Source organism: Gallus gallus, chromosome 20 (assembly GCF_016699485.2).
Source record: "Gallus gallus isolate bGalGal1 chromosome 20, bGalGal1.mat.broiler.GRCg7b, whole genome shotgun sequence".
Classification (NCBI taxonomy): domain Eukaryota; kingdom Metazoa; phylum Chordata; class Aves; order Galliformes; family Phasianidae; genus Gallus; species Gallus gallus.
In genome coordinates, this window is record NC_052551.1 from 11,178,988 (window position 1) to 11,202,149 (window position 23,162).

The 23,162-nt window shown below is 39.3% G+C and overlaps 1 protein-coding gene across 3 annotated transcripts; it reads right to left on the reverse strand.

Annotated features, from left to right (window-relative positions):
* Window positions 1-3,905: 3,905 nt before the first annotated feature.
* Window positions 3,906-21,313, reverse strand: ZNF831 (zinc finger protein 831). 3 transcript variants are annotated; one of them, XM_046903069.1, is made up of 7 exons: window positions 21,209-21,313; window positions 17,397-17,533; window positions 10,511-14,765; window positions 9,522-9,664; window positions 7,962-8,131; window positions 7,143-7,294; window positions 3,906-6,656 (listed from the first exon to the last, which is right to left on the reverse strand). In XM_046903069.1, the coding sequence occupies exons 3-7, from the start codon at window positions 14,732-14,734 to the stop codon at window positions 5,811-5,813; spliced, it is 5,535 nt and encodes a 1,844-aa protein (XP_046759025.1). In that variant the 5' UTR covers window positions 14,735-14,765; window positions 17,397-17,533; window positions 21,209-21,313; the 3' UTR covers window positions 3,906-5,810. The 3 variants fall into 3 exon arrangements, with proteins under 3 accessions (XP_046759025.1, XP_417481.5, XP_004947267.2); XM_417481.8 differs by lacking the exon at window positions 17,397-17,533; XM_004947210.5 differs by having other exon boundaries at window positions 17,397-21,313.
* Window positions 21,314-23,162: the final 1,849 nt, after the last annotated feature.

Here is a 23,162-nt window from a genome sequence, read left to right on the forward strand (position 1 = left end):
AGATATATGTTGCAGTATACATTCTGAGTGATGCAAATCAAATGTGTTTAGATACAGTTCCATGTATGTACACAAGTAGTGCAAAAACAGCCATGGAAGTACTAAATATTTTTGGCATGGAGTTTTGAGGAAGCTACTGACAAAAAAAGAATTTATTAATAAATGATGTTATAATAAGAATACTCATCTGAACAGTTAGTGAAGCTCCCAAATAAGAGTCTGTAACCTCCCTGGTCTCTTTGTTACTTGTTTCGTTGCTCTCCAACAGGCATCTTTACTTAGTGTCCACTTTATCTGCTGCAAATTAAGCCCATTATGTCATGTCCTCTCAGAATGGATGTGGTAGTGTGTTCCCATTTTGTTCATACAGCCTTAATTTTCTGATGCTGAACCAGTTTGTGCTATCTTCTATTATAGGTTATATATTCAAGGCATATCTTCATCTCTCTTAATCTCTGGGATTGCCCTGGTTGGTTTGCACCCCCCTCATTCTCCCTAGTGGAATTGCATGTATGAGTTATGACTTTCCAGACAGATCAATGAAATATCAGTTACTAATGAGATTAATAGGAAAATGTGAAATAATGAGAGCTTGCTTGCTCATATCTAAAGAGGGGTAAAAAAAAAACTGGAACATTCACACACTTACAGTCTGTTTGAGTAGATGTGGGTCTTGTATAAAGATCTTAACAGTAATAGATTTTGCCTTTTAATTTGCATTCTTCAATAGAAGTAGTAAAATTATTACGAGAATCATCCACGTGAAAAGAAGTTTCAGATGTTTTCATAGCACAGCAATGATCCATCAGAACTGCTGCTAACTTTGGAGGATGAAGAGACAGATTTTTCTCTGTGCTGGTGCCCTCATGTGGCTTTGATATTCAGCTTCTTGAGAATTAATTAGAAATACCACTGCATAACTGACACACCTTCTGTGTAGAAGGCAGAGAATAATTTTCCTGCATAGCCTTACAGCAGCCTTGTTCTGTGAGTACAGTATTACACAGAAAGCCAAAACATGCTGTTTGCCATATGGCCAGCTGGGTTTGGATATGCAAACTCTTCAACTTCTGTAACTTAAAATAAGAACATTTCTCAGTTTTCACACATTGATGGATGTGATTTTAGACCCTACTCCTGCAGGGGTTATCATGGCCAAAAAGACTGTGCTGGAGTCACTGCCTCCTTTTGTGATGCTGTTAAATATGCAGCAACAGATCTGTTAATGCTTTTAAAGAGAGAGGATTTTTTTTTTTCAGTTTTCAACAATTTGATCTAACATTAGAGCTGAACTTCATACTGAGTTAACATATCAGGGATTACTGCTGTCAAGAAATAGTTTAAAATATTCTTTCTTATCTAGCTTAAAATCATCCCGTTTTTGTTCCAGCTACAGCTGTGATATGACAAAGAAATTTCTATATTTAATGCTGTGAAATTTACACAGGATAAATGTTTCTTTGCACAGTAGTTCTGAATTTCTTTAGAATGTTTCAACATTACTGACTGAGAAATTCCACTTTAAAAGACATCATTTAGCCATTATGCAAAACAACCTTATACAGCAAATTCATTACACATCCATAAATTATTTTAATGAGAAAACTCTTGCAAAAGCATGATGTGAATATAGCTAACGTGGAGGCTGCTGGTCTAGTCTGATACAAGTGTTGTCTTGTCTTGTGCTTTCTAAATGTCACTGTCAAAGGTTTTCTTTACATCTGGGTTGGATTTGACAGCTTTAGAGATTTTTTTCTAAAAGACTTCACATTCTTAGGAGGCTTTGCAAAGCTTTGAAGCATTAGAAATTTTACTTTTAGGTTTTTGGATGGAATGGCGCGGAACTGAAAATTCCAATTAAAAACTGAAAAAAAAAAAAATACATTCCTGTCATCTGTGCTGCTATTAACAGACATGAAGAAAGTTTGAATGTGAAGATAGAAACAGGTCTGGAGCTAAATCACCTGAAACCAGAAGTACTCTTTTGTTCTTAGTGTGGTTACCTAATAAACATATTTGTGCAAGTACCGATGTGACAACAGCCATATAGCCTTTTCTGAGGCCAACCTGACAGTATTCCTGAGAACACTACGACGAGTATTTCTGCAGGCATGTTCTTCTTTTCCTGCTCTCTCTACAGATTCAGAATCCAGATGTAACTTTGAGTGATCCCATCAGAATAAAACCTCAAAACTGCTCTTACTACACTCCAACTCAACTGGCTGTAAGGACATTACAGCTCTAACTGGAAAGAATGTCTCCTTTATCTTACTGATCTATCACTGTTCAGTGATTTCTCATGTCTCGATATCAGACTTTGCTTGCTCTTTAGCTAGTTTTTTTTTAATGCAAAACATTTGATTGCCATCAGTTTATTTGAAGTATAGACATCCTCATTGCAACTTCATAAATATTTATATCAGACTACTGCTATCCGATGGTTCTAGGAAAGAGACGCAATATTCAAGTGGTTTGTATTAGTTGTCCTCAGCACAATAAAATAGCAGCTAAAATCTGGTTGGGAACAGATTTGGAGAATACTTTTCACTGTAAGGATGTGATACTTTGATACTATAACTCTATCTGGTAGAGTAGTGCAAGGAATCTCTCTTCTTGAGTTTATTTATACATGTACATCAGTGTGACTCTGAATAGAAATTGCTTCATTAGTAAGGATGCTTAACATTTTTGAGTGAGGAGTGGCCATAAATACACTTGTTCCTTCATTAAAAAGTAGAGTGTTTTCCTTTCATCTTTACTTTGAGTTACAAAGAAATATTGGCTGAGCTGAATCTCAGGTATGCATTGCAACTTGTCAGTCCCAAGCAGAATCTGTTAAATACAATACATTAAGGTTTGTCACACCACTGTTATTTATGGGATGCATAAATAGTTCAGTGTTCAGTGCAGTTTTCCAGCCTCTATATTTGAACTGAGTTTCCTCCATCTGAACAACACTCTGTAGTCTCAAAGTTTAGGTATCGTGCGTTTGCAGTTGGTACCTCTTTGGATAGTAAACGTGGTTTTTTTTTCCTGTTCATATTTACTGTTGTCACATAAAGCTTTCTGGATTACTTTAAGACCATTTCAATCTCTCTGAAATAAAAACGACAGCATCCTTAATTTATTATTCTAATTTATGGACAGCGGCCATCACATTCTTCAGTCAGTCAGAGTGATTGGATTTTCTCCTTCTAAATCACGTCTGTTCCTTGGTATTTACTGAAGAGGTACTTGAGCGACTTATTCTGTTTTGTGTATTCTCACAAGATTTTCTGCAGCCTTCATGTTGACATCTCTTCCTTCTCCCTGCTTTCCTCTCTTTCCCTCTCTTCTCCCAGTTTAGATTAATGTTACTGTATTTCTTTGACCTCACAATATTCTCAGTACCAAAGATTCACTAAGAAACTCCCCGCTGTTTGTGGAGCACTAATACTGAGCACAGAAGGAACAATTCAGATTTTTCTTTGATCTTTCTTGTCCTGGCAATACCAAACTTAGTGAAACTCAGTAGATTTCTTGTTAATCCTCTCTCTCAGAGGTTTCCAGAGTAACACATCAGTTCTCCTGTTAAGTGTTGATGTAGACTGAGAAACTTAACACAGTTATAACTAAAAATGGTTAGAATTCAGTATGCTTGAACTTGAGTAGTAATGGTATTTTTTTAATAAAGTTAGATTTTGTGTAGGGTCTCTAGTAAACTACTCTGAGTTTCTACTAACAATTAGAAACAGGAACTGGCAGCTCTTTGGTTATCTCCATGTTTGTAGTTAAGAAAAGATTTGCTTGCGAAATTCTATGGATAGCACAGTGCTTGGTATGTACTCTGAGCATAGTGACATTCTTGAACTCCCATCTCTGCAGTTGATTCTATAAATTTACCTTAGTAACTAGCACAATATTAGTGATATTTTGATCTTCACGTTTTATTAAGATAAAACAACTTAGCAGTATAAAGACAAAATTCTAACAATATAAAAACCATCTAGAGCTGTATCGGTCTTCTTCAGCTGTATCACTCTAAATTAAATGGTATTTTAGTACTGTTTCTCCAGTAAACAAAACACACCATTTACAGGGCCATACCACTGCTGATGCCATTCATTCTTCAGATATACACCCATGCTTGCTGAGTTCTGAATCCAAGGCTTACCAAGTTAGGCAAGATATGATGTCATCTTGGCCTCTCGTTGTGTGGCACGTGGAAATACAAGTCATGTTTACAGAAAATTACAGTAAAGCATAGCAAGAGACCAGACTGTATTTCTGAGCTGTAAGTCGTGAGGTTTTATGACCTCAGCACTTAGTAAATGAAAAGAGCACTTAGTAAATGAAAAGTAAAGGAGGAAACTGAAAATTCATAATTCCTTAAACTGATATTCCTTTCCTTGTGGTTTTGGCACCATTTATGTAATGCTATTGAAAAATCTGTGTTAATTCTGTGTTGTGACCTTTTTAAAAGGGGAGAAAACTTTTGTGGCTCATCCTCAGTTCTGAAAGAGTAGATTTTTTTCCTAACTTTTTCACTTTAGAAGTAGGAATTGTTGCAATGTTTTATCACTACTTTTACTTTCTGTAACGGTATACATTTATGAATGTAAATTGTGACTAAGTGTTAAGTTCTGCATGGATATTTTCAGGAACTGCCCCATTTATAAGACAGGTACAGGAATTTCATGGGACTGAACGCTTGGTTTTGTCTCTGTTAGCTGATGCCATGGGATGTTTGGCATCCTTCTTCACATATGCATTCATTTTTTTTTTTCCCTACAGTATACTAGATCTATTTGTAAGTAGGTTCTATGTAAGCTTAATTGTGCCTAAGTAAAGTAAAAGCAATTCCAAGTATTCCATGTAGGCTTATCTATAAAACCCTACATGTGATTTACAGTATTAAAACTGGTAAATGTTTAAGTAAAGGATTTGACTACAGTGTAGAAGTGGGGGATGCTTATTGGTTTAATCAAGTGAATACATCTGGTCAAATTTGAACTATCTAATTATTTATTCACATAGAAACCAGTAAATCTGGGGGTTGGTAGCACAACTTATGGTACAGCTTTTTTTAATAGTTTCTTCACTGTCAATAAAATAGCATCATTGCAGTTACATCTAAGAGCCTGTCAGATGTTTTACCACAAGGAAATACTAATAGCGAGCGTCCATGTTTTCCAACTAGAAATCAAGAATATTTGAGTAGATATTGGCATAAAAGGCACAGAATGCAAACCAAAGCGTGCTTGTGTCATTTGTCACAACGAAGCATTGACATTTGTGCAACATGGAGAAAGATCGGCGTTTTTGCAGACTCCTTCAGTATCACATACACTTAGGGAATGTATCTTCCCCATAATGCCAGTTTGTCACTCCCAGAACAAATAGCAGTGACCACAAAAAAAGAATATATAGGAATATGTCCATATCCTTCCAGGAAATCTTAGCTGCTACTCCTGTTGGTTTGTGTATTTACACAAATACACTGCAGGCTATTAATAATACAACCACTGGCAGCTAGCATTTCTGGGCACTGGATGAGGCTGGTAATAAGGTTAACAATGTTAGAAACCCCTCGCAAACACAAGCTTAATATTTGCATTTAAGTATATGATGCCAGCTTCCCCCTTTTGTTTCAAATAAGTTTTATTTTTAAAGTGGTGGGTCCTTGGAATAAAGGACTCTCTTGAGAAGGGAGTGCTGCATGTTGCACAGAGGAATGGCTTTTCTGATCCTAAAGTGCTTCAGAAACGCAAACATACCTGGTATTTCCTTATGTAATGAGCCATCATGCAAGCGTGTTACTAGCAGCCTGTTTATATTTCTATAACAAGCCTATCTTCATCATCGCTGCTAGTGTCATCATATTCAACTCTGATTTGCTTCCTCATCATCTCTAAACCTCTCTTTTTGTATGTCTTGGAAGGTGTTGCTGAGTAATTATTGAATTCAGGGGACCTGAGTGTTACTGAGGGCTTTTTAAACGCAGAAGAAGCTGTTTCATGCTGCCTCCCATAGGTCTCTGTCTGCTGGTGGGCTCCGTTCTTCTCTGCAGCTCTGTGGAAGTGAAAGATTTTTTGTGAGTTCTCCTGCTCTGTGCATTCTGTATGGGGTGATTTAGCCATAGAGACTGACTCAAGATGAGATTCTGCTTTTGATCCCAGTGAATGCAGACATCCAGCTTGGGAACTGTGAGTTGAGTTTTCCTTGGAAGATGAGCATGTATTTTCTTCAGCTCGATCTTCTGCTCTTCCTGAGGCCTGAAACACCAAATCTAACGTACCAAAGCTTTGAATCTCTAACTCTACATTTGGTACTTTTTCCTGGCTTGCCTCTAGACCGAAGGGAAGAGGACAAGTAGTCTCTGAGTTTGTGCTGATAGATTGGTCACCTTTGATTGTATTTGTAAGACCAAAAGGACAAGACCAAAAAGAAGACGCCACTGAGTCTGTCTGAACGTTTGTCTGTGCCTCCTCTGGAACTGATCTCTGAAGCACAAGTGGTTGTGTCACTGAACAGCACAGTTCCGCATCACTGCTGACTTCCTGCAAGGCTGTATTAACTGAGGACGGAAAGGAATGAGCTGTCATAGGTACTTCCAGAGGTGCAGTGTTCTGAAAAGAGAAACTTGTTGTGTGTTCCCTGATTTTCCCAGAAATGTCCTGTAGATAATAAGGAGGGGAAGAAATTTACATTAAAAATTTTCAATCCCAAGCCATGCTATCCTTTAAAAGAGTACGATAATAATGTCAAGCATGTCGGTAGAAGGCATTTAGCTGTGCAATAACTTATATCAACTGAGTAGCTAAGGATAGTATCAACCTTTATTTATACAACTTATTATATTTGCACTTGTTACTGCATACCAAGTTACTCATCCTCCTCTTGGTGAGAACGCTTTTTTTCTCTCAGTATGTGGAGGTGTAGTAATAGATATATTTCTTTCTCAAGGTGTTTTTTTCTTCGTTAGGTGACAAATCATGCTAATAATATTTGGGTAACAATTTTAATTACATTTTTAATCAAAATCTGTGATATAAAGTACTCTCAACTTGAATTATATTTAGCAGTTTTAAGGTTCAAGTTTAATTACCAGTATGTTTTGTTTTCCTCTTATAGTAAACAGTCATATAAGGTTCAATACCTACTTGTTTATCCTCTTTGTCATTTTGCTTAATGTGGTTAAGGTTTTCAATATGGGAAAATATTCCTGAGTTATTTTTTCCTTCTTTCTTCCTTACACAAAGCAGCTTGTCTGAGGCAGAGCAAGATGAGTCCTTTTGCTGGTGTAGATAATTTTCTATTGAAAAAAGGTTTGAATAAACTTATACTTTGGCTGTAGTTCTCCCACATGCCAGAACTTAGTATATTTCTCATCATTTCACTGAGCTAACTTCCATGTATTTATTGCTTTCTGTAACTTTTTATCCTAAACCTTATACATTTTCCCAGCTACCTTTTCTCGACTTTGGTTTTAATGGTAATTAAGATATCTTGCGTAGTAACGGCTATCCATATCTGCTATGAAAAAAAAAACCCACAAGATAATGCCTCTGTTTCAAAGGTGGACACAACACAAACATTTCCATTACTAGCACTCATTTAAATCAAGGGAGCAGAATATTTTCAATGAGTTACTGAAACCATTGACACACCAGACTCACTTCATACAGTAAACGTACAATCTTGTTTCAGAAGATGATAAATATTGATCCTAAACTGTGCAGACTCCTAATGGAAGGTTATTTTGTGCCATTTATTTTTTTTAAATGACCTCATAATTTGCAAGTTCACTTATCTGAGTATATGTACGAAAGTTGTGTTTATCTTTTTACTTGCAGCAGATACCGAAAGCCAGAAGCATTTTTGCAGTTCAGGTGAAGCAGGTGCATATCAGAAATACTGCTAACGTTCAACCTTTTCAAAGCCAAACATTCAGTACACTCAGAAATATTTGAAATGCTTACCTGGTACCTTTGACTGAGGAGAATGGCACTTCTTGTTTGGGTTAAATTTACAGCCTCGTGATGAGCAGCCCTTTTTCAAAACATCCAGTGTTCTATTTGGAAAACAGTGTCTCTTGTTCAGTCGGTTCATTTTCAGCTGAGTGTATCCATGTATGTGCCTTCCTCCATACCTGCATTGCAAATGGCATTGGAAAGCATGCTCATAAATACTGAAATGCACATTAATGACTTGAGAGTGCATAGTTGTACATAAAAGAAAAGCAAAATACCAACTTATGTACAACCTATTTACCATCGCTGCTGAACAGCATGTTTCAGATATTTAGAAAACTCACACTGGATAATGCAACTACTTTATTATCTACTCCAGCTGGTTCAGTTAATTTTAATGGATGGGACCAAATTATGTTGGAAGTCTCCATTCCAGTATCAATAGAATCAAACATGATACACACAGTGCGAAGTAAATCTAACAGCTTATTTAGATGTCATGTATTTTTCTTATACACCAAACATTTCATTATTAGAAGTTTGGCCAATTAGCTACTGATAGAGATTGGCTTTCAGGTCTCTGTACTCAGCTGAATCTCTGTACTTCTTTGATATGGCCAAATCAATTCTGAGACCAGCAGAAAAGAAATGAGGGGAAGAAGGAGAAAAAAAGAACCTGAAAGTGTAGAAGAATGCTACGGGACAGTTTGGGTAGTATAGACCTGAGTATTCCATTTGTGGTCTTATGATCCTTCAGAATTGAGGTGCTGTTTACAGAGGTAGACATGGTGATTAAGTTACCAACAGTGACTTGTCCTGAAGGAGAAGCTCGGTCTGGTTTTGGTCATAAAATTAAAGAAGAGGGATGTATGCACACAAGATGTTTCTCATTGAAGCATTTAATCAGACATTCTGCTACCTCACACTCCTGAAACATTGGAGGCTAAATCTTCCACCCATATCAGCTGCCATTGAGGTCAGAGGAACTGCACTGATTGATATAATGTGCCTTCCATAGCCTTATGTTCTTTCAGCTTCATATTTAAACTGAATGATCACTTAAACTACAGCTGGCTTTATTCACTTAGTGCTACAACTTGATTTTTTTTTCTTCTGCATTCTCTCATGAATAAAAGTTGAAGATGTAGATCTGAGCACAAAAGGGTCCTGTGCACTGCTCTTCACTGTAACAGGAATAAAACTGAAGTATTTTGCTTCCCGTCAAACAAAACAGAGTGCTGACAATTTTGACAGATAAGAATCAGTTCTAAAGCACAGAAGCAGTCACCTGACCGATCATCATCTTTCTTTGGTGTATGTCTCTCTTGCTTAGAAAAGTTCGCTCCTGACAGCAAATAATACTTTTATATCTTTGATACTTTTGATAATTTACGTTTGTGGAACTGCTGCAGTGTGGGAATAGATCTTTCTATGAGATTTATTTTTTTTCCCCAGTTTTGACGAGGTTGAACTTTGGGGGTGGCTTTCTGTGGACATTATTACACCCATCACAGCATAATGATGTTTGTATCCAGGGAAGATGAGACCATATGAATCCATATTCCTTACCATTTCGGGGGGGGTTTAATTTTTTTCTGTTTGTGGCTCCTCTTGGGTTTATTTGTTGCTGGTTTTTCCTTTTTGCAAACTGATGGTTTCTTCTTTTTCTCTGATACATTTTTGAAAGCACCACCAGGAGCTGCTGAGCACAACTGTGAACAATATTGAAAACAGTGAAAGCACGTTAAAAATTGTGAGTTGCATTAACTGGGATAGTAGGAATCTGAGCTCATCTGAGCACTGAGTAGCACAGTAGTTGATAGTATTCTCTGACACTTTTCCTAGAACTTTCGTGTTAGTTTTTCTAATCACTTCATCCATCTGATTTTATAAAGTTTAAACAACTCATTGCTTTTGTGGACCTGTGTAGAAATTAGTGTGTGTGCTTTTGCATTGTTCTCCCTGTATAAAAAAAACAAGCTGAGTCTTGTAGAGCTCTTCTAGGATCTGTACAGATTAGTCTGTCTTCACTTACTTAAAAAGAACAAGCTTTCAGGCTTTAAACACTTACAGGGTATTAATGCAATTTGATTTTGTTGACGTTTGTCTCTTGCCATAAGGAAACATCTCGCACACAGCCTGCCTTTGGCTCTAAATATCTCCATTAAAATAAAGTCTTGAGCTTGACTACCTCATAAGTCCTATTCTAATTCAAATATTAATTTAAAATGAGAACTGTGAAATACAAATACTGTCACAAAAGAATATAAGAAATACCCCAGGGGGAAATACTGAGAAACAGAAATTATGGTCTTCTCACTGGACAGCATTCCTACTGAAATTCTCAAGTGAAAGGTACATACGTAAAGTTATGTTTAATGCACCAAACAAATATCACTTGTCTTGTAACGATATAACTGATAAATTCTGCATCCACAAATACCTGCAGATGTCCATAAATGTGGACATTTGTTTCTTAATTCTTTTGTTTTTCTATTGAGTGTCCTTGTAAGCAAATTACACCCTTTGGAGAAAGGAGATGGGATCCTTAATCTTACCTCCTGCATCTGTTGTCCTTGAGAAAAGGATGAAGGCAGTGTTTTTAAGCTCTTGTTTGTAAAGCCATCGGCTACAGCCTTGCTAACATTTTTCATTTTGAAAATAGAAATATCACATTTTGACAGTGTGCACTCATTGCTGGATTCCTTGTGGATGTGCATGGAGGAATAAGCTGAGTCCGCATTCCCTTTCTGCTCAGCAGGCAGAGGAAGGCTTTTTGTTAAACAGCACCAGGTTAATCGAGTTTCAGCATTTAGTGATGGGAAGGTGCTCTTGGTGCTCAGTACTGTACAACTTTCGGAGTAGGAAGTCAGGCTATTGCTGTGTGGTGCTGGGAATTCTTCGCAGTGAGTGGTGAGAGCGTGGCAATAGAACGTGCCAAAGGAATGGCACAAATAAGTGGAGCTGTCTTTAGAGCTCTGAGACTGCTCCATATCCTCTGATGTTGGTGACGTGTCCTTAAGAACACATGGGCTTCCACATGTGTCCCATCCCATGACTGTTGACTCTGCATCCTTTCTAGAAGCTTCCCTTTGGCCTGATGTTGTCATCAAAGAGTCACCTCCTGAGCAAAGTTGATGTAAAAGTTGTTCTTCTTTGATGTCAGCTGATATGACAAAACCACTTGAATACATAGAAGTAAAGCATATCTTCTTTGGGGTCTGTGCTGATGAAGCAGTTACGCTCATCCACTTTCCTTCTGTCTGTTTTTGATAATTTAGTTTATTTTTGTTCTGTTTGTTTTTCCAAGCTCCTCTCATAATTTCATCCCTATAAAAGGTGCTATCTACTGTTGTTAAGATATTCGCTGTTTCTGAACTGACTGTTGAGCGCAGCACCGGAGTTCTCCAGTTGGCATGTACGTTCCATCGTAGCTCTCCTTGGCTGCCTTTTTGTCTCACTTCAAATTGCAAAGGGGACCAAAGCACATCACTGGAATGAGAACAGGGTGATCTGCTGTTGGACGAGCAGGGTGGGTTGGTTGATGAATCTGTCACAGAAGTACAAGGTGTAACCTGTTCTGATCGAAGCAGAATCGACAGATCAGAGTTTCTCTTATCTTGTGGCAACTTAAGGATGTATTTTGGAGAAAAGGCATTTTTCGGTGGGACTGGAGTTAACTGACCAGATTGCAGATGGTGGGTTTTGGAAGGAGCATTAGCAGCGTTGTCACTGAAACGTGGTGCTCCTATTTTCACAAGACATGTTTTGACATCTTTATCTGCTGTGTTGTGCAAAGCGAAAGTATCGCAATCGCTTCCTCTGAATTCAGGCCTCAGAAATCCCGCAGGTGAAGCTTTTGAGATCCCTGCTGAATGCGAAGGAGGGTTAACGTCACCAGAAGGAACGGCTTTAGTGGGGAGTCTGGTTGTTTTCATACAATCCACGTCCTCAGCACCTCCAGCTGATTCATTAACTCTTGTGCTTAATTCTTGCTCCTCTGCTTTACTGGAGAGTTTAGCTGGTGCTGTGGAAAGACACGGAGTGATGATGCAACAGGCAGTCTGTGCTTCATTTACTGCACTGCCTTCACTACAGGGACTGGGGCAGCACTTTGAAACGATGTTTTCTTTCTTCTCCACTTCAACTTTCAGCTTTTTTCTTTCTGATGGTAAATTCTGGGATTTCCCTAAGGATTCTCTGTTGCTGCAGTGGACCCACAGGGGCATCAGGGCATGCCGGCCAGTCTCCTGATTCCTGTTATGGTTTCCATAGTTGTTTGAAGTGCTTTTATAATCTGATGCAAATGTACTGGGTTCTTTCCCAGGACTTGATTCTTCCCATTTGCTACTCAGTCCTGGCAAGCAGTCATCCTTCATTCTGTTAGTGCAGGGTTGACAGTGAGTTTTTTGCAGCCTGTGCTCACAACCACTTGGAGCCGGTAAGGTGTTGTTGCCACCCGTGTGTTTGTCTGTGTCGCTGCCACGGCGATCTTGGGAAGTTTTGCTCACTGCAGTATGTGAGCTCACATGTACTGAATGTGATGTCTCCATTATGTAGGTTAAACTGTCCGTGGTTCCCTCTAGGGACGCACTGTGTGGAATATGGTTACCATTAGCACCCGTTTCTGATTTAGCAGTGTTTAATTCTGTTGTCACAAGGGAGGAAAGGCTGTCACTTTCAGAGCTCCTGACATCTTTTTCTTCAGCGATGCCAGTACTGCTGACTGATTCCTTTGCATCAGGACTGGAGCCTGTAATATCTGTGATCCTATTCCCCCTTTCTTTGATTTTCCTGGCATGTTGACTGCTTTTCATTTTTTGGTAGATTTTCTTAAAGGTTTCATCTCCATACATTTGCCATTTTTCTTCCGAGAACATCTTCAGCTTCCTCTGACTGTGTTTCTTGTTTTTAGTGCCGACTGTTTCTCCAGTCCCAAGCCTCGTACTCGTCTGCAGCTCTTCCGAGGGAGGATGATCAGCCACGTTACTTAGTGGCAAATCATCCACTGCTGTCTGTCTGACTAGAGCTCGAGGGTGGCTGCTGGGAAAATCCACCGAGTTTGCAACGAGATTGTTGCTAGGCAGCAAAGTAGCAGCGCCCGTATTTACAGACTGCTTAGTAAGAGGCAGCGGTTTTGAGCAGCCTGCGTTGTCATGCACTGCTCTGGTGCCTTCCACAAATGGCAGAGAGTTGCTTCGTGTGACAGGCACAGCATCTATCGTTGTGGAGAACTGTGTGGGGACTGAATGAAAAAACATCGGCTTGCATTTCTCGAGGGGTGCTAAGGTAGATTTTGCTGAACAAAGGGAGAGGTTCTTTTTCCTGTTGGTGTCAGAAGTCCTGATGTCAAAATGGAAGGAGTCTTTGTACGTATAAGGCATTGGCAGATCTATGCTTCCCTGTTTAGAAAGGACAGTTTTTCTGGGCCTGACGTTATCTAACTGAGTGTCATCCACCACAATTTTGTTATGAGAAATAAGTTTTGATATGTGTTCCTCCAGCCTCTTTTTCTCCAGCATCAGGGCTGTAGCTTTCTCAGCTGGCTCTGCCTTTGCACTGCTTCCGGCCGTGCACCTTGAGCTGCTGAAGGCAGTTTCGTTTTCCAGTTCGGCGCTGTGCTCACAGAGGCTGTGCAGCGGGCTGGAGGATGCCAACTGTTGTTCTGTGCTATCAGAGCGTGACAGATACCCTGAGTCGGTGCTCTCACACTTCTTTAGCTTGCAGTCAAATGGCTTGTAATCCCACTGTTTTTCTGAAGAGGTTGCTTGCTGCCTTTGCAACTGAACGTGTTTGTTGGCAGCTGGAGTTCTTTGCTCCTGCATCTTCTTTATCTGGCACTGACCATTTGGCAAGGCTACTGGAAATGATAAACTTAGAGGTTCTTTGTCAGAAACTTCCTGATCAGTCTTTGAACTAAAAGACTGATGAGCTCTTTCTTGATTTTCTGTAACTACTGACAAATTGCTTGTTGCTGGCACTGAAAGGTCATTAAGTTTCTTACTGTCTGTTACAGCACTGGTCTCCAAAGTCACCTGTTTCGTCTGCATCCCCTGGTCTTCACAGCTGCTGCCATGTCCTTTGGTGCCTTGCTGTGATGGGATGCTCTCTGTTGCTTTCTCATTTTGCTCCGCTGTACCACTGCTGTCAGAGTCTGAGGGTAGTTTGGTGTTGTTGACGTGTGTTTGAGTTCTTCTGTGTTTGTACAAATTACTTTGAGTTTTAAATGCAATACCACAAGTGGTGCATGGGAAGGGTCTCTCTCCTGTGTGAGAGCGAATATGTTTCTCAAGGACACTTGGCTTCAAGCAGTCTCGACCGCAGTGCTTACAGATATATTTCCCAGCATTTTTTGATTTTCCTGGGCTTCCAATGGGTGCGTTGGCAGAAGAATTTGGGGATGATAAAACTGGTAAAGTGCTCACTATGTTCAATGTTAGAGTTTGCCCAAGTTGTTTCTGAAACACTGACTGCGGCTGATCTGTGCCTTCGGAAGGAACAAGTGGGTTCAGGATCAGAGGTATGTTACTGCTATCCAGGTTTCCACAGCTCCTGCCAGCCACTAGCTGACTGCTTGGCTGAAAGCATCCTGGCTGGACAGGCTGGTACAGGGGGATGGTGAGGGCTTTTAGATACACAGGTTGAGACAGTGCTTGTTCCTGTGGAGGAACCACACTGCTTTGGCAGAGAGCTGAAGGACCCTGTGCAGGCTGAAGAGAAGAGGTTGGAAGTGGCTGGTCTGCTGGTGCAGCTGTCAGACCAGGATGCTTCTGTGCCTCCATTTCAAAGGTTATCTGTCAGGTACTCATGTATCTGTAGGGAAGGGGAAACAAAACCAGTAAGAGTCTTCAGATAGCTAAATATAATAAACATATTTTTATTAGTATATATAAATAAGGCAACCACTGGACTTAAAATGCTAGCAAATAATAATATAACAAATCATATATAGGCATTGTACAGACTACAATTACTATATTTTCCAGTTAAATTGATTCATCTTTCATTGCTAAGCTAGAAATTAGAGAGTTCTGCATAGTGTAAAGAAAAAATGAAGAATGCGCTTAAAAAAACCTACAATAGGTGCACAAAGTATCAGAGATAAATCTGAGTATCAGATCTGCAGATGCAAGCTCTAGCCCAAACTCAGCAAAGCTGGGTGAGCTCTGAGGTACAGTGATGTCACTGTGTGTTATTGGGGATGGTTTGGAAAACCACTGAGGGTAAAAGGTCTTTGGGCAGCTTGTTCCAAACACAGGACATTAAGCATGGCTGTATCATCTGAGTTTAACCAGATACGGCTAAAATTGAACCAATGTTCTCTCACACCAATGAGATTTACATAAATATGTACAAAGTAGAAAAGATGGTATCACAGCAAAATAGCAGGGTAAATTAAGGCTGTTGTTTGTGTAGCCCACATTCAGTTTGACTAATAAAAGGGGATAGGGTCATACACTGTTTATTTTTAGATGCTTTCAATTCCAGCTGAAAACATTTTATAGACAAAGGTTTTGGATGAAGTAAAGCCATTCTTATGAAAATCTGTCTAAATGTATTCAGGGTTGGTGCTGGTCCAGGCTAATTTGTTTTCTAAACAAAAAATTTTATTGCTTTTTTTTTTGCTTCTTAAAAATAAACTGTTTGAAACAAACTAGCTGACAGTTATTTTGGGAAAACATAATAGACCTCAGCATCACCTCATTCTAATTTGGGTAACAGGTGTTGTGTAGAGATGAAGTCTAATATTTGCTGCAAAATGTATAATAGCATGCAGGATTTATCTGCTCAGTGCAGATAAATTGCAACTGTACTTAACAAAGATAGCAGCAAGTAATGCAACATGAGTCATTGGCATTCATAAACTAGGCCTGCAGTAGTTCTGCCAAGGATGTTATGCAGACAGGAAAAGTGAATACCACGTAGCTAGAAGATCGAACAAATAAACCACATCAGACAAAACAGATGATAGTGTCTGTGCTCACCACCTTTCCCTGGAGAAGTGTGGAAATGTGGAATTCACGTTTCCACCCCATTAAGCCTCCTCCAGAGTCACAAACTTTTATCCCTCTTTGAACATCCTCCTGTGCGTGCACAGCTGATGGTCACTTTGAGGGCAGACTGGAAATGAGTAGGACTTGTAATGGGAAGATGTTTGTAGTATTTATCCTCTAGTCCCAAGTACCAGAACCTGTGTAATTTCACTCAAACTGTTAAGATTTCTGAGGCTCCAAAAACAGTATAATCCTATAAATCTTTTCAGTGTTCTGTAATATTCTTTGAGGAAAATATCTAAGTGGTTGCAGAACAGTTTTAAGAGTTTTATAATACATTTCAACCCGCTCTGGAAGTTTGCTACAGTCTACAGCAAACAAAATATACTCCTGTGGCTTGTATTCTGTACAAACATATTCTCTGTAGTAATCTGTATTCTGAAAAGTGGTATTTATCACATCCGCTGTTTATATGCAGAAGTTACTGTATTTTTTTGTACACTGATAAAAATAGCTTATCTCAATTCTACCCCAGCACTCATTCTAGACAGTCCTTGCTTCCAGTGGGAAAACTTCCTTTGCTGATTATCCTGCAGACTGTTACTGGGCAGCTCCTACACAACCGTCTGAGCTCCATTTGTGGCTGTAGCATGGAACTGCCAGTATCAGATCCTGAGCATCCTTAGATGAGGAAACGTTTCCCATAAGCAAAACTAAGCACAGGATTTGGTATGCCCAAAATTTAAAAAATTAATTTTTTAAGCTATCAAAACTTGTCAATTAAATGCAATTATTTTGTCCCTAGATTGAGCTATTCTTTCAGGTATGTGCTGTAGGTAGGTCTGGAATACTACAAAGTAAAAAACTGGAGTATCTTCATATGACAAATCAGCGTAACAGAATCTGTTTTATTCTGTTAACCGGTAGGAAAAAAGACTAAGTAGATGTGTTCCCTATTTCTGTATATTGTATATTTTTTTTCCTAATTCCAAATATAGTTTATAAAACTTGCTGCTTTTTATCAGCAGTGTTATAATAATCTTGGATTATGCAACCAAGTGATGTTTCTTATCTGCTTGGCACACATGCACTGTCGATTGTCCATCAGAGTTAATAACGTGAAATGAACTTGCAACTGCTTATTTCCTGTATCTGTATGTCACTTCTTGGTATACCACTAAGAGGAGCATTATAGTCCTGAAGTCCAGATGCAGTGTTAGTTCCCTGGCTTGGTCTACAGGTACAGTCTGTAAACATAATACTTAGGTTGGTTTTTTTTTTTTGCCATACAGATGCAGCTTTTCAACACTCTGAGCAAACAATGCACTGCACTGTCCTAGGAATCTTTGCATCTTTTAAAGCTTTTGGTGATCCCTACTTTAAATATAATATCATAAAGCATACAGAAAAGGAATCCTCTTTAGTTTGTAAATAATTTTAGCTCACATACCTGTTATTGAGGCACACATTTCAGCAAAAGTCTCACGTCTGTCAATACTTCATACAAGCAGAGAGAAACAGGGACAAAGACTTGAAACAGATTAGAAGTAGGAAGTATTTTTTTTACATCGGTGTCACAGTAACAACCTTCAGAAAACAGGAAGAGATGAAGCAAAAGAAAATGAAGTGGCGTTTCAATCTGCTCTTATCCTTTTTTCACACAGGAGCCCATAAGCAGAAGCAGCTGCTGATGAGTACAGGCATTTCATACTGCTTTCAGTGGCAGCACTCAGTGAAATCCGCTGGCACAGTGGTACCAATTTATCTTGGTCTCCCTAAAGATAATTTGCCTGTAACCTTAAAGTACAGATATCTCCCAAAATGCCTTGGAAAAGGAAGCAATGGAGGAGAGAAGCTACTTGCTGTATATGAAAAGCTAAACTCATCCAGGGAGGGCATTATTCCAGCGGTGCCTGCAGCAGGGTGGTAACCAGCAGGCAAAATGCTGCAAGGATGTCAGAAGTGTTTGGGGTGTTCTCAGCACACCTCTCCAAAACTTGTGAAAAGCTGTAGTGAAAGCAGGACAGGACTCAGCCAGGAGACATGAAAAGATCATTTTTGAATTTAAACTGTTTGTGGGTTAACTTTGGTAAAAGTCCTCAAACAAAATGATCAGCTGAGGTGACCAGCAAGGAGAGCTTACACATGTACTGCTTTAAAACATGCATTGGAATGGCTGCTGCTGCTGTTACACTGAGTAAATCCCAGCCTGGAATAGGCAAGATTTGTGCCCGATAATCTTACAACATCAGCATATCTGACCTGAAAGATTTCGTCATGAACTCTCCATTTCAGAAGGTGTGGTGTTTAATATGTTCATAGCTCAGTAAGCATGCACCAAATCCAAATAGCTGCAGCCTGCTGGTGTGGATCGGACAGGAGTGAAACTGTAATATTTATGATGATTTGTCCAACATCCACTCTAGCAGAAACTTTCTTTTAGTAATTTGGTTAATAGGCCGATGCTGGAGATGTAAATGGATTTTAATTCTACACAGCCTTATTGATCTCAGGGAGTTCTGCCTGTTGTTTGGGTATTTTCAGTTCTTTTCTGTATTCTATTTTAATAGACCTCCAACACTGTTGGTGGAGAAATATGTCTGTCTTATCCTTCCTATCTTTCTTGCCTGTCTTTTAGTTATGTGGTTAGCAGGGCCTCGTATTGTTGCCTAAAATCCTACTTGTTTCCATCATACGCTGAATTGGTCCTAGTAATGGTAATGTAAATGCTTAAAATCAGAGACTCTAGAAAACTAACTGACACTGTGCACTGCTTTACAACAGACCCACGCTGTCCATATGGGTAAAGGGGACTGTGTGCAGCAACTGGTGTCAGCTCTGCTGGGAGATATGTTCCTAAAGCAGTGGATTCTAAAAAGAAATAGTTAAATATAGCAAGTTACAACTAAAGCAGGTGGCTGACTGAATTCAGCCCCTATCGTATGGTTTCAGGGCTTAGCAGAGACTTTTGAAGCTTGATCTGATATTCCTAACCCTTATACAATGAGCCTGGAATCAGACTGATGCCACCAGTGTGATGATCCCCATGTATATGAGTGAACAGACTGCTCCAAGGGCTACAACAAACATCAGCTGAATGCTTACTGACAACTAGTATCGTACTACATTAATTCTATTTGAAATTAATTTGAAACTAATTATTTTTGTTTTCCATCTTTAGCCACTCTCTGTAGGCATTACTAACTCAGAATCTCTGTGCAAGATCACTTCTGTTCATTTAAGTTCAAACTATTATCCTGCTCAAGGAAACCCAATTAATTTCAATTGGCCAACATAGAGCAAAGTAGCTAGTTTAGCTATGTATAAGGATAAGCCTAGTGTCAGGGACAGGGCAGGGTATATGTGGTGCTTACAAACTCATTTCATACTTAATTCTAGTCTTGATCAGGAATGGAAGTGATAAATCCACATACCACTGGCATGTGTTTTAAGTTCCAAGAATGTGTGGAAAGGGCTGCTTCCCAGGCATTTATACCCTGCACCTGCCAGAGATACCTGCAGGATTTTAGTCAAAGCTGTGACCAAGTGGAAGTAGCAATAAGCCTGCTTCCTATAGGAACAGGCTCATAGATTTCAAAGACCCTATCAACCGCATTTTAAAGTTTAAAGTAAATAAAGTGTCTTAAAAATTGTTAACTATTAATTTTCTTTATGAAGACAATAATGCTGAGAAGAGCACATGGTATCTGTGCATTAGATACAGATACTGTAATTATCATTTCCAGCTGCTAGGCTACCACTGATGGCTAGCAGGAGGTGTCAGGGTTTATAAGAGCTCTCTTAATTGACTAGACAAAACTATTTAAATACAAATATAATGAAGTAACAGTGAACTACAGAGCCAGAAATAAATTTCATGCAGGTACATCAAACACTGCTACTTTGATGTCAAATAAATGTTTGTGAGTTCACCCTCATGCTGGAGCTTTCTAGATCTCAATTCAAATTTGCAGATGGCACTGATGCCTTTTCTGATTAGCACAGAAATGAAATCCTGTTTGGCTTACTTGAAAACTGCTTCCTGCCTTTATTCTTTTCTCAGTTTGACTTCATACCTCGAAATGTCTCATAACAGAAGTTCTGACTTCACCTTTTCGCTTGTTTTTTAAGGGATGTGTCTGACCTCACAGGGCTGCAAGCTGTACCAGCAGTGTACAACTTTATTAACAAAGTAGGGAGCCTCAGTTCCGTGCAGAATTAGGATGAAAGTGTGTAATTTCCTGATGTTCTGTAACTGCCATCATCTTTCATCATTTCTTGCTCAAGTTCTGATTTTTGGAAATGTTGCTGCTCATTAAGAAGTAATTATTCCTGAAGTTTTGCCCTGCTTTGTCTGCCATAAGAGCACAAAGCAACTGCAGAACACACCGGTTGAACTTGGAAGGGCTGGTGCTATTTCTTGCGGCAAATACTTCTGACACTTTACTCCACTGTGTTCAATCAGCTGTTTAATGTGTTTTGTTAAACACAGAATGTGGTCTGCAGTACCTTTCCTTCATTCTGAAATAGCACCGACTGTTCTGAGCGTTATTAAATATATGGTTTTCTACATTTCAAAAGGCTGACATTGCTGATAACATTGTCGGCTAAAATTTTAGTGTATAAATAGATATTATTTTGGCCCTTTTGAGCTCTTCATACAATTACTCTCAGTTAATATTTCCTGTTCTACTTCTCATGTTTCTTCCCAGCTCCAGTAATAAGAAATGCTTTCCAGTTCATTATATGTCTTTATTTCAAATCCGTACCACTGCCTGCTTAAAAATAAAACAATCAAATTTAAACCATCTGTTGGTTTTGTAACACTGTCAGTGACTTCACAATGAAAAACAAAAAGATGGTTAGTGCTTAAAAACCCCCTGAAAACCTCAGAGGATTTCCATTCTTTTATCCTTTTATCACATCTGTTCCTGTGCATTTCTCTGGTGAAGAAAGAGTTAACCTCCAGCCAGCAGTCTGTAATCAACAGGTGGTTCTAACAGAAAAATAATAACCCCTGCCCATCTCTTAAAGTTTAGAAGGTTGGACTTAATGATGAAAAAATACTGATTAAATCCCCTTAAAAACAGAAGTGGGGCCGGGACTAAAATGAAAGGCTTTCTGTTTTAGTAAAAAATCCTCCTCGTTCCTAAGTGAAAGAGCCATTACATTGAAACAGTTATAACTTAAAAACATATCTCATAACACCCAGAACTTAATTAATCTCTGTCGATATAGAATGATAACAAAACACTTGCTAACCTTTAGGTGGCCAATTCACAGGCAGGTGGAGAGGTTCAGGTCTCCCTGGCATAGCGTAGGAACAAAAGCAGCATCCTGTTTCCTTTTTGCAGTGTCTTTCTCTTCTCTTTTTTTTTTTAAGCATTTGAAAATTGAAGGGTGGGAGGTGGGGAGGGGGCGAAGGCAGCCCACGCCTGGGGTGGGAAGAGTTTTAATGGCCGATGCTGGTAATATGGTTTGCCTGCTACAGTGTCTGCACTACTGCAGCTCTGTGTGTGGGCGTAAAGAAATGACACGACTGGGTTTCAAACCATTACACTGAAGATTTGCAAACAGTTAAAAAAAAAAAAAAACCAACATGCACAAACCCATCGGGCACAAATGCAAAATTCTTGCTTTATTTCTTCTTATCTCTTTCTGAGTTGGGGTTGTTGGTTTTTTTGTGTTGGTTTTTTTTTTTTTTAACTGAATAGATTTAACCCAGTCAGGTTTCCTTCTCGGCCTTTAAAATTAAAAAAAAGGTAAATCAAGTATTTAAAGAAGATTCTTTGATTTGATGTAGTGTGAACATTTTGTTATCATTTTTGCTGCTGAATTTCGATTAACCCAGAAGGGCCCATATTCCAAAAGGTGTCCATGGTCCCACGGCAAAGGCCTCCAAAGCATGCCTGTATTTCTGCCTCTGAAGATGCTAAATCCTGGTAGCACAGGCAGAATGGGGCTACAGACATAGCAGCTGCCCCACAGCCAGAAAAGCGGGGTGTTTTAAACTATGATTATTGCCTTGAATGTTCCACAAAACACAGCCAAGACAAAAAGAGATGTTCTGGCAACCCATTTTTGTTCAGTACTCTTGCAGTGTATCAGGCTTGCTGATCCAAATCAGACAGAAAACAATTCGAATGTTTGGTGTAAGTACTGAACAAAAAGGAGGCCAACAGCAAAGAGACAAAGGGATTGTTCTCTATGATACCATGGGGAAGTGGAGGAAAATGCTATTTAAGCTAAAACACAATTGCTGGCACAAGTGGGAATGAACATAAGTGGATATGAACACACCATTGTTGTGAAGGACGGGGAAATTTTCTGTGAGAGGAGTGAGAGCAATTGACAAGAGTATTGTTGACCCCCAAAAAATGAAACAGAAAGAAAACAGTTTTAGAAAGCAGTTTGAAAATTTCAAGGAACCTCTGTGACTCATCTGCTCCATGGCAGTAAGGCACTAGCACGTGTTAAATGCATTTCTTCATGTATGTATGAGACAAGGCATATAGACTGACAGCTGTGTGCTTGTACCCAGAACACAGGCATTCTTTAGTGCAGTGTTTCAGATGTGTATTTTTTTAATACTCAAATGAGTCCCAAATCAAACGTGTTCCAAGTGCATTTGGTATTTTGTTGCCATTAAAGAGCAAGACAACGGGACACCTAGGCAAAACGGGATGGCAAGGAGAGGATCCCCACAGTGCTATATAGTGCATAGTGTCACTGGCGGTTCTTCACCCCATCCTGGCCACAGAGGATCCAGAGCTGAATACCAAATCAGCAGAATTCTGTGTGTGAATGGAGGCAGCAAGACTGAACTTGAGCACTTCAGGCTACTAATTCCAGCCTTTAACAAATAGAAGGTAGTTAAACAATGAATCACACTACAGTGAATGAAAAAAGGTCTTCATTTCTAAATCTGTCTGGTAAAACTGTCAGAGAGATAATACTGCTAATCCACAGAAGTACAGGCTGATGGGGTATTAAGTGGGGTCTGGACACTAGCCATAGTAGGAGCTTGAGTCTTTCCTTCATGTGTAAACTACAGGCTGAGGTCAGCTCCAATAAATTTTGCTAGAGAGATGTCTGTGGCCTCAGAAGGCACATGGTTAGGGGGAAGAGAAATATGGCTCCTAGCAGTGGTGGTGCAGCCATGCAGACTCTGAATATAACTGTACAGCACGATGTAGAATGCTGAGTGAAACTGCTG

Bases quoted from the DNA above. Each gene is read 5' to 3' on its own strand.
- ZNF831 (XM_417481.8), bottom strand. From the start codon at position 14,734: ATGGAGGCACAGAAGCATCCTGGTCTGACAGCTGCACCAGCAGACCAG. The intron at 8,132-9,521 runs GTAAGGAATATG...TTTGCAATGCAG, and splicing joins ATTAAACCCCCCCCGAAATG to GTATGGAGGAAGGCACATAC. The intron at 6,657-7,142 runs GTAGGTATTGAA...TATTATCTACAG, and splicing joins ATGACAAAGAGGATAAACAA to GACATTTCTGGGAAAATCAG.